This window comes from Plectropomus leopardus, chromosome 15 (genome assembly GCF_026936395.1).
Source record: "Plectropomus leopardus strain MGB_pleo_1.0 chromosome 15, ASM2693639v1, whole genome shotgun sequence".
NCBI lineage: Eukaryota > Metazoa > Chordata > Actinopteri > Perciformes > Serranidae > Plectropomus > Plectropomus leopardus.
Window position 1 is genome coordinate 30,103,807 of NC_142190.1, and position 12,000 is coordinate 30,115,806.

Below are 12,000 nucleotides of genomic sequence, written 5' to 3' on the forward strand. Positions count from 1 at the left end.
GGTTGTGATCACTACAAATTATAGGGACTAATACAGCCTTGGTATAAAAATCATTTTTGCTTTCCTAATAGATCTCGAGATATGCCTTCTAATATCAGGCATAGCCACTCCATCAAGTTAACAGAAATCCAACAGGCCATTGCCAAAAAATGATTTGCAATGAGATGGAAGTCAAATCTCTTATTGCCTGTTGGACCGTGTCTCTCAGAAGTGAACATCTACATTCCTCTAGAGAAGTTAACTTACTCACTAAGGAATAAGATGCATTTTTTTAACTATAAAATATGACAACATTTTATGAGCTCCATGGAGAATTCCCCATCCCATATGATAAAATGACAGCCTGTATGATCTCCTTATTTTCACCACAGTAGTTTTATAATAGACCATGTTATTATAGTTAAAGCTATTCTGTCTCTCATCATTGTTGCACATAGCTTTATTAGTTACATTTTTATGGGAATCATTATGTGCACATTGATTTTATTGTCTGTTAATTTGTTTTTGAGTTATTCGTAATGTGAATTGATGTTTTGTGCTGTCAGTTTGTGACTGTGTGACTGTACATTTCGAAACAAATAAAAAAACAAAAAAAACAAACATATTTGCTAAAAAAAAAGATGATGCGATCCAAGACGATGTATCGATAACTTTGTTGTTACACAAATTATTTGGCTTAAAAAAACATACTGCAATTGCATCAATAATTTTGAGTTATGACAAGAAAAATTGCATGCAGTGAGAGCGCTACATTGAGTTAGGGGAATAAGCATCTCCCCTACAATCAAAGGCATTTTTAAGCTGTGCTTTCCTAAAAATTGATATCAAAACACAAGTTTTTAAGGAAGAAATGTCCTTTGTGTCATAGTTGTTTGGCCTTAACACATTCTGTAATGTCCGAATTTGTGCAGACATTTTTATCACTAAGGGGAGGAAACTTTAAATCTTGGACTGAAGGTGGAGGAAACTTGGAGCAAATTTTGTTTTTAATCAATTATCAGAGAAATTTGAGTTTAAATTGCACACAGTAGTTGGTTGATGGTAATTATAAACATTATGTTGTAAACACAACTCACCATAATTATGTTTGCAACTTAAAAGCTTTATCTAGATCAATAAAGTAGAATTTTTATCATGCAATCATGCATTTAATTAGGGGTGGTGAATTGCTTTTAGAGTGAGTGCTTTGTCTAGTTGGTGGTGTCATCATTTGTTTAGAACATCAACTGAACAGTTGTGGTCACAAGTTGATGCTTTGAGGCACAATTATGTGATAGTCTAGTCAGTCACGACCGGAAACACAAAGTTCATATTCAGTTCACAGAATTTATCCAAAATCTCACCCCTCCTAAATAATTACAGTTTGAGTGGCAGCTGCCCACAACAATAGATTTAATGTGAGGTAAGTCAACTTGAAGCCATAATACCTCAACTTTATTCCACACAGTATCCTCCAAATGTTCACTGTGTGTGTCAGACAGACAGAGAAAGAGAGTAATCCACTTTGAAGCCTCACCGCTGCCCACCTCTGCTTTCTGGCAGATTCAGTTTCAATGATTCTCATGTCATTCTTTCTTATAACAACCCTGCAACTTCTCTCCCTCTCAGTAACTGAGCATCTTGCTGATAGAGTTTCCCTTTGAATCTGCGGTGCAGTTTTCAGCAGAACTGAAAAGGAAATTCCATCCCATTATTTTCAGGTCAAACAAAGCTTGTCACGTAGATGAAAGTCAACGGCAAACTGTGCAAGCGCAAGGACCCAGTTGGCTAAAAGTTGGCAGTCTAGCTTCAAAACATGGAGGAACAGTCATACTAAGGACTGCTGTATGTTTCAAAGTTTCTATTGGTGCATGTGGGTACAGCGGAACAAGGGAGTAATATCTGGGAGTTTTAGAAGAAAGGAGAAATAAGTAGTTGTATTGTCATCCAAGGATGCAAATCAACCCACTGCAGTAATGTGATGTCTTCTGCTTATATATTAATTACACAGTAAGAATAAGGCAGTGAGCTGGATAGTCACTGTTCTCATATTCTTACCCTTTATTTACGCAGTAAAATAAGGGATGCAGGCTGAATTTTGAAGTTTCCTGTCCTAACTCTGTAATTACATGGTAACAAGCTAAATACTGTACTGACTTTTGTACTATATAATTACACAGAAACAACAAGGCACGCATCCTGGAATATAATATTAAAACATCCCTCCCCATGAGCAGGCAGCGTGAAATAAGCAAGCTTATGTTGCCATTTTTTTTTCACCCTGAACACAAGCTACTGTGAACTGTATAACCAACCTTAACATAAAACAGCCCACTGCTCCTAGACTTTGTAACAGCCGCTCCTAGCCTCCTGCGTCCAAGACTAATGCTACGTTCACATGGAATCCAGCAGATAGTAGACAATCCAGATGTTATTTTAGTTAACCAAGAGGGTAAAATTAGTCGAGGAATACAGGTGTTGTATCAAAGTGTCCCCTCGTCAAATAGTGTTTCCCCCTGATTATGTATAGTTTCCGTCTCAGTGGTTAGGTTTGGGAGGGGCAGAGGTGCACAAGGACTAGGTGAGTTTTCCTTATAAAAACCATATATGTATTTTTATCAAGAAAATAAATAAATAAATAATGTAAACAAAATAAAAAATGAAATTAAAAAAAAAAGTTTTGGCAAACATGCCCAGGAGTGGCAGAGGAAGGATCAGTTATGTAGCTCCTATGGTTTACCATAGTTTGGGTGCATTGATCAAAGTTGTAGTGTTAAAGTGACTGTTTAAATAATATAAAATATAGCTTTTTCTGCTTCCAGCTAATGCTAAAATATCATTACTATAGCATGTTAGTCGCACATTACTGCTCAACACTGGCCCTTGTCCATGTGATACAAGCGATGTGTTCACTAACTCATCAAAACATTTCTCTACAGCACCACTAGTGGTCCAAACCTCCACAGAGTCCCTTTAAAAGTGGACTGCTGTTACACTGCCCTAATTCCATAACGCAGAGGGGAGCTGATATCTTTCCCCGAGGGCTTTCCCACCACCTCCGCTTGACCAGCTGTTTATGACTCCTTGTTTTGACAGTGATATTCAGTTTCAAAAGAAAGAAACCGGTGTTGGAGTTTCTTTATTGTTTTTCATGTTTTTTGTGTGAGTCCTCACAAAGGTCATGTTAAAGAACAGGTTGTATAGAAAGTGACAAAGTCTGGTTTCAGCGACATGTGAACCGCTTTTGTGGTCTGAGGTGAGCCGTTAACTAGATATATCTTCTTTACATGCGTCCCATAAATAGCTGGGATTTAATGGGGTCATGGGCAAACACACAAGAATAAGAAAATAGATATATGTCACTCAGTCATTTTCTAGTTCGCAGCATTATCCATGCAAAAACAAAAAAGCTGAAACATCCAAGATACACTTTTGGAAAGCTTAAGGAGCTGAAGACATCATGAAAAGCTTTTATTCTCCGTTATCTGTACATCAATTTGTTTTATTCCACTTACTTTGTAATTGAATGTAAACAATCATTCTAGAAGAAAATACAAAAATTACCAAACACGATCAAGATCAGCGTGCAATATTGTTTTAAAAAGTCCAGTTATGTAAAGTAATGAATAATGCCAAGGGAGATTGTTTTTATGTGGTATTTAAATGTCAAAAGATAATAAGAGTAATGCAAAAAACCTAAAAAAAAAAACAAAAAACAAAACAATAAAAAAAAATGCATTAAACAATGGGTTAAAACTAAAAACTTTTCACAGTCTTTAATTTCAAACTACTTTGCTTGTAACCAAAAACATTCATTCAGCCTCACTGATTTAGTTTCACTATATGAATCACATGTTTGTTGTATATTTGTACTGATAAAATATGTCAAACTGCCCTAGATCATTTTGTTCCCCTAACTACAAACAAGTTGTTTCCTTTTTATGCTTTTAAACGCCAAAGAGCACTAGTGCACAACACTTAAGCTTTTCATCACGTAATGCAGCATCTCTACCACAACAGGTAAAGCATCTCTTTGTGCAAAGGTTCTTACTCTTCATTTCCCACTCCAAACTAATCTATACAGTACATTTCTAGTCCAACTATAACCATAAGACAACAAAACCATACATGCTACATGAAAAAAATCCCATTAAAAGCGATTTGGGGCTGAGCTTATTTCGACACCACAGGTTTTGTGGGAAGGGTAGCCGCCGCACACGATTCATCCAACAGGTTAGCTTGTCCAGATTGAAGCGTACAGGTTCCTGCTCTCCTTTAAAAGCGTCTGGTTCTTTGGTAAAGGATCGCTGCTCCAGCTCCAATCACAACAACTGCCAGAGTTAGGATGCCCACCGCTATCCCGAGACCCATCCTGGAGTCCGAGTCACTGCTGGACTGAACTGCTCACAACACAACCGGTACAAACATGTTAACCACGCCTCACCACAAAGCATCATCTGTACACAGATAAGGCAACCTAAAAGCCAGAAAAATGTTGGCATTGTAAGTTTCTAAGCTACATTTGTACATTATTACGCAGCACACACGTTGAGCAACAGTTTATTACACAGCGCCCATCTTTGGTGCCTAAAAGGCATATAGGAACACAACAATGACTCACTTAACGATGTATCCTCATACAGCGGCTCATATAATATCAATTATCGCCCCATGAATGACATCATGTCCTAAATATAAATTTACGAAATTATTTGAAAGTGATGGAGATTGGGTTTAGGCAAGTAAAGTTATTCTGATTAGGTTTAGGAAAAGAATCATGGTGAGGGCCAATCTTAAAATGACTCCATGTCAAACACCAGTCTCCTGGGGAAAGTCCTGTGTTTTGTGACCAATCCACCACTCCAACCGATCAAGACCGCTTCCTTCATTACTCCTGTTAACGCATTCATCACGTAGTTGCAGCCTTCCAAAATACACGGGTTATGCACGAATGACTGACTCATCATTAGGAGGGATATGCACAAATTTTGGTGGTCTTGAACACCGGTCTGCAGCATGGCAGATGTCTCGCCTAGGTGACACATCATCCGCCATCTCCTTCGTCTCCCAGTGACAATGTCAGTGCATATACTATGTCACTTTATAAACACTGACATATGTGTAAAACTTGCAAATGTAACATAACTAGAGTTTGCAGGAACGTACAGTGCCAACATTTTCGTCTGGCAGCTGCAATCATTGGGCAACTGATGGTGTTGCTGCTAATTATGAATTAGGAATAAAGAATAAATTTATATTCCTCTTAGAATTTTAATTCTTCATTTTTAGGTGAACTAATAGGAAAGACATTACAGAGGATTAAACATACCTCCTTCTTTAGACTCCGTCAGTGCTGTAAGAGAGAGATGAAAGGAGAAAATCAATTTTAATTGATAATTTCTGAGCTACCACATAAAAACACTCAAAAAGGGGATTCTTGTGCTCTATACATTCAAACTGGACTTAGTTAAAGAGTCTGAGATAAACTTACTACAGTGATACTGTAGTAAGAACTTCTTAACAAAAAGAAGAGGGCTTTTAGGTCTGGAGACAGAGAGGAGCTGAGGAGAGTCCAGCATGACCTCAAGAAGATGCTGAGATACCCCAATTTCTCAGTTTTGAGATCAATAAAGTATATCTATCTATCTATACATTTACAGGTGTTGAGGGGTGGCACATTATGCTGTATTACAGATAAAGCAATATACCATATGAAAGTTGATGATTACCATACAATGTGTATATTTGCTTAATCCCATGAAACCTGGATTGACATAATTTTTTTCTGTGCTGCTTTCAGAGGCCCTTAACAAGTATTAAAACGTTGTTTTTTTTTAAACAAATGGGGAAAAAAAGACAATGAGCTACTTAGCAAGAGAGCCTACTTTTTTTTTTTTTTAATCCAGCAAATTCGATCAGGTTTTAAAGGGTTAACTATAATATTGAAATAATGCAACTGGACAGAGAATCAGAAAATCTCACCCTTATTTTTTATTTTCAAAAGGAGACTCATTACACATACTTCCATTTTTTTCTAAAAAAAAAAAAGGTTTCAAGTTTTAATTATACCAATAAAACAATTGTTCAACCAAAACTAACCCTTGTGTTTTCATGCCTTTAAGGGTAATTTTGATTGGTAATAATAATAATTCTGTAATACTGTGAAGCCACTTTATTTTCTGAGATAGTTATCATACAGTGAAAATCTCATACCATTGTAACCCTACTCTGTACTATCCTTTTCTTTTTCTATTAATTTTAACTCATGATCAGTGTTGAATGTCAAGAAACAGCCATACTTACAGTTCTCATTTTTGGTGACAATGGGAATGGCCGAGGACAGGGTGGTGGCTTCGGAAACACCAGTACGAACATCTCTTTTCCTCCTGTTGTTACATTGCTGCACATAAAGAAAAAATGAATGTAACTAAGACCTGAAGAATTCCCAGCAGAAATGGTCTAAATGTCTTTTTTTCCTTACTGATCCCTCACTGACCTTAAAGTCATTGCAGGTGCTGATCTCACACAGTCTGGTGATGCAGTGCAGATAGTAGGTGGACACCGTCTGATTCTGCTGCTCAACAAACCTGAAGGCCGGGAAAGAGAAGCGGGCGTGGTGACTGTCCCCGTTCTCCTTCATGGTGGTCATCTGATCCCTCGAGCACCTGTTTGATATCAAGAAGAAAACAGTGTTGGCCTGATAAGGGCTTTGACGCTCTCCTCAGAATGAGATTTGAGGACTTACGAGACAAACAGGTTGAAGAAAGTGGAGTTGGTGGGATGAGGAGAGATGGAAGCGTAGCATCGGTCCATGAGGACATTGTACCTGGTGGGGGAAGAAAAAGGGGCTTCAAAGATAGTGTTAAAATACTTAAGACCTGTAATACAATCCACTTACAGTCATCTGTGTTCATTTAGTGTGCCTCTGGAGTGGGAACCTCTGTAGTCTGTCTCAGCAGGTGTAGACTGTGGTTATAAACCTGTCCGGCATTTCTCCCAGAATGATGATGTACACTTACACACCTTTCTCTGTCGCTCTGAAGATTGGTCTGACTACTCCAGACTTGGTCGACTGAGACCCCAGAGCTTTAAGAATGCAGTGAAATGTGTGATGTTTTGTTCTCAACACCAGAGTCAGCAGATGGATGCTCTTACTGATCAGTCAGGTTGGCTGCTTTGACCTGGACATAGACTTTGGTTCGAAGCTCTAAGCCCAGCGATGGTATGATGAGAGGCTTGGTGTAGTTCTTATCCTGTCAACAAAAGTGTAAAGTTGGTTAGCTGTGAAGGCTTGTAATGATCCATATTTTACACCCCTCATTCTGGAAGCTTGTTTGCTGATTGTTTGTCAGTAACAAAACACACTAGATCATGTGGACATACAACAAGAAAAGAAACCTACTAAATGATGATATAACCATTTACACTAATACCCTTTTTCCACTAAAATGACTGCATCTATGCAATTGTTTTTTTGGTTTTTTTTGCAAAGTGGAAACAGGCTTAAAATAGGCAATGGATTGCTTTTCCAGTTCTGCTGGACTAGAGCCCTGTATGCAGCTCTGCAGGTTTCTATGTGTGGGTTTTTTTTTGTTTGTTTGTTTTGTTTTTTACTGGTGAGTCATATTCAAGGTCAAAGATGCACTAGTAAAACAGGTAAGTAAACAAAAGAAAGCAGCATGGAGGCGAATGAACAATTACAGTTATTTGGTATTTATATCTCATACTTATTCAGTCTCAACTTACACTGAAGAGTTCCATGCTTAAAGTGCTGATGAAGCTTCCATTGTTGTCCCTCACTGCAATGGAAGATGCTGACCTAAATAAGACAAGGGGTGGTGTCAGAAACAGGGAGGAGCTGGCTGGAAGAAATATGTCTGCCTGCATCCTATATGTTACTCTACACCAAGAGAGTATTTTCACCAACAGAGGAGAAAAGAGTGTGAGCAGGACAGATGACACATAAGAGGATAGTTTAGTTTTTTTGAAAATTCTGTAACTTAGTCTTCACTCTGTCTAAAGACAAACACATCTGCACAATTTGTCCTGGTAATCTTTTTTACACTAAAGTATTGGTTCAGCAGCTTCTCAGATGTAGAGAATTACATCATGTGCAAAGCTGAGTTTTTATATTCTGTGAATGTTTAATAATTGTGCCCTTTTTTAAAAAATAAATTGTTGAAGAAAAAAGGTATAAATCCTTGAAAAAAGTAACTAATTTTGTTTCATTTGAATTTCTTTTCTTGGTATGGACATAGCTGCATAAATCTGTGGATTGTGTATTACTATTTTTATGTCTTGATTGTATCGACAACCAAGCAAAACTAGCTTAATATCACCATTTAACATTCATAAACTGCACTCAGAGGAGAAAAAGGTATCCATGATTTTGTCTGACTATCGGAAAAATAGTAAAATTCTTCAAATTCCAAATGATCCTTTTATAAAGCACAGCTGCCATAGAATACTTACCATCAGAATGGTAGGACACTGTCAATCTCCCCATGTAAAAACATGTACAGTAAATATATATTGTTTTTAAAAGTCTTACACGTCCACTTGGGTGTTGTTGATGAGATACTCCAGTGGGTATGCACAGGAATAATAATACTTGAGCTCAGCATTATAGGTGACTACCCCCGTGGTTGGATCGTGGGAGCGCACCACACCACTGACATTAACCGTCTGGATGTTTGAGAAGTCAGCAAAGATCCCTGTGCCGGCTGTGCTGGTGGTCTAAAGGTGACACAGTCAAGCACAGACATAAAAAAAGGAGGATGCTTTGAAAAAAACATTTTTACTCCTCCACTGAGCTTTACTGACCATGAATGTGCTGCCGCAAGCGTTGGTCATGTTGAGGGGGAAGGTAAACCTGACAACAGGAGGGGTGACGGATTCATCCAAGGTTCCTTTACACTCCAGCTTGTCAAACATGTGGTTGAGGATGAGCAGAGACTCGTTGTAGCCCGTGTAGACGACAGGGCAGATTTGGATAGCCAGGCCAATCGAAGATGTGCCACATTCAACTGAGATGTCAGTGTGTTCTAGAAGACAGGAAATAGGAAATCAGTAAGTTTTTTTTTTATAACTTCCACTTGGAAATTTTAGTGGTGGGACAAAGTCTTTCCACTCAAGTCCTAAGTCAAATTCCAAGCCTTTGGTTTCAAGTCCTAAACAAGTCATAATGAGCTAATCCCCAAATGCAATGCCATTTAAAGTTTAATATAATACATTAATAAAAATCATGAATCCTTTTTAAAAATTATATTTGTTTGTCATTGCAGTATTTGAGCAGCCTCACTCATTTCATTGCACTATTAACCAGTCCCACAAAAGAATACATTTTTTCTGTCCTGTTTCTTTATGTTTCAGATTTCAAATTGCCTTTGGAGAAGGTATCAAGTATTTTCAAGTCAAAAGGCTGAAGTCCAAGTGAAATCAAGAGCCATTTGTATCTAAGTCCTATTCAAGTTGCAAGTGTTTTTGATTTTGTCAAGTCAAGTTTGAAGTCAAATTTGTGTGTCAAGTGTGACTCGATTCCAAGTCCACACCTCTGAAAGTTTTTTTTAAAGAAAAAAATCATCAAAACCTGGAAGTCAAATCCTAACTTTAAGTGGACTTAGTCATTTTTCTTGCTTTGCTGCTGACGCTTTTGTGACACTCCATAGGGTCCTGTGTGGTCAAAATCAAGTAATAAGCTCGGTATAAACCATAGATGAGAACCTAAATACTTTTCCAGGACCTACATAGAAAGAGCTTAACAAATCAGAAAAGGCTGAAGCTGGCATAGTGTACCTGGACGTCGAAAATCACTTAGACACGTTAACTGACTGCTTCTGGACACCAAGGACGCCAAGACAACAAGGCTCAGAATGATCATCTTTGCCCTCCTTAGTGTGGATATATCTGTGATGACAAAAAATCTGATGATTTTAAAGAATCTGAAGTTCTGTAGATGTTATTGTTGTTACCTTACTTGGCACCCACCTTAACTGTCCCACTGCTGTTATCCTCTTTTCTGCTTGTCTCCTGTTTTGAACAATATGTAGGATTGTTGGGGATTTCTTATATAGCTATGTTACCTTCTCATGATTGGACAGAAACAAGGTCAAGGTAGTTTGGTGTGTCCACCTTGACTTCAGTGTTTGGGAACATGTCTTTTGTACAGGGAGTTCCATGGACCATACCTTAAGGGTGATTAGTGAAACCCTACACAGTGGGTCTTTACAGCAAACCAGAAACAATGGCCTGGCCCCTTTTCTTTAACATATTGATTCCCTTAGAATGTAAACATGAGAGTTGATGAAGTAAGTGTTAAATCCTTGGGGACCATACACAATACTTTGATGCCCTTTTTTAGGTGGGAGTCTATGTATCAATAACAATGGCTATATGCTTTAGCAGAGGCGAAGATGATCCTGTGGGATCGTTCCACGTCCCAGAGGTCGCTGTAGGTACTACACTTGGGTGCTGTGTTTACATTGGTTGAAGGAATTTTTTTTTTTTTTTTTTTTTTGGAGGTCAAGACATTGATTCATCAGTATTTAACACTTTGAAACCTGGACTGACACCACTTTTCATTCAAAGGGTTAAGTGAGAATTACACACAGCAGTATGAACAATGAATTAAAAGTACTTAATACTGGGGTGCCCAGTGGCTCAGTTGGTAGAGCAGACACTCCATGTACAGAGGCAGGTTTGATTCTGGGCTCAGCCCTTTGCTGCATGTCGTCCCCCCTCTCTCTCTCTCCTCCTTTCACACTTAAACTTTCCTAGCAATAAAAGCAAAAAGCCAATAAAAATAATCTTTAAAAAAATAAGTACTTAATACCTAACACAGATTGCAGCAGAAGTGGCATTTAATTGTAATTCATTTTGAGTGTGTTGGAAAAAAAAACAGGTTTTAGTTGGGTTTCTCTAACTATCTTAGGTTTATTAACCTTAACAAAACCTAATGTTGGAATGAGTGTTCCTCAGTGTCATCACTGTAACACAACAGCTATGGACTCACAGCTTTTTGTCTTCTGTCAGCGACAACAGCACAGCTGAGAGGCTATAAAGGCTTTAGCTCTGTTTGTGTTGTCAGGGTAGAAGATGTCCATTACTGTTTGCTTTTCCATCCAGTCATACTATGTAAGGAGGGCCTTCTAACAAAGCGCAGTGTTTGATATGGTGCAGTGCATAGGCCTGAGGAAACTAATGAATTCAGTGTGATTGAAGCTGTTAATTCCTAAATCCTGATATTAAACAGGAGTGTTTTCAAAATGGAAAAATCAGTTTATCCCTCCAGTTATGCCTTCTTAACACGGAAAAGACAATAATCTTTAGCACGGTGGTGCACTGGCTGTCACCTGCATAAAAAAAGCACAGGCTCAGCGACGCAAGAGTGCAAAAAGCCAGAATACCAGGCTTGTCGAGGTGCTTACAGAGCGCACTAATCTGGCACCAGACTCAGTCAGCTGAGCCAGCCAGGAGAGACAAACATGCTGTATTTCTGGATCTTGCATTCAGCTCTGCCTAATCTGTTGCTGGAACATCAAAAATCCTTTTAGAACATATTTCCAAGATCAGATGTGTTTAACAATAAAAGATTTTACTGCAAGCTGCCAACATCTTCAGATAGGCTGCATATTTATGATGTAACACATTGACAATGATTTACTTTATCTTTTGAGCTGCATTAAGACAGCCCAGCAAATGCTTGTTGTAGCCTTTTGGTCTGAGGTGCATAGTTGTGGGAGAATAAATATACGTGAATCAGTGTTCATTTTATTGACAAAGACTGTGATGAAAATTGTTTGTCAACAACCCTTTTTCCCATGACCAAAATATCATTTTGGACCCCCTAAACTTTATTCATTTAAAATGTTATATTATTATAAGTTGTATTAGTAGTAGATGTAGTATTAGCAGTAGTAGCAGCAGTAGTAGTAATTTTATTTATTTTTTTTACTTATTTGCAGCTTGTGGGACATTTCTTTTAAAGAGATCGAAAGCTCTGTTAAAATTGACCAAGATGTG

The 12,000-nt window shown here is 38.1% G+C and overlaps 1 protein-coding gene across 1 annotated transcript; it reads right to left on the minus strand.

The window, feature by feature from the left end:
• Positions 1-3,292: 3,292 nt before the first annotated feature.
• Positions 3,293-9,859, minus strand: LOC121953090 (zona pellucida-like domain-containing protein 1). The gene is made up of 10 exons (XM_042500033.2): positions 9,775-9,859; positions 8,803-9,023; positions 8,531-8,715; positions 7,726-7,798; positions 7,135-7,232; positions 6,725-6,805; positions 6,476-6,644; positions 6,283-6,379; positions 5,309-5,332; positions 3,293-4,379 (listed from the first exon to the last, which is right to left on the minus strand). The coding sequence occupies exons 1-10, from the start codon at positions 9,857-9,859 to the stop codon at positions 4,255-4,257; spliced, it is 1,158 nt and encodes a 385-aa protein (XP_042355967.1). The 3' UTR covers positions 3,293-4,254.
• Between the last annotated feature and the right edge of the window lie 2,141 nt (positions 9,860-12,000).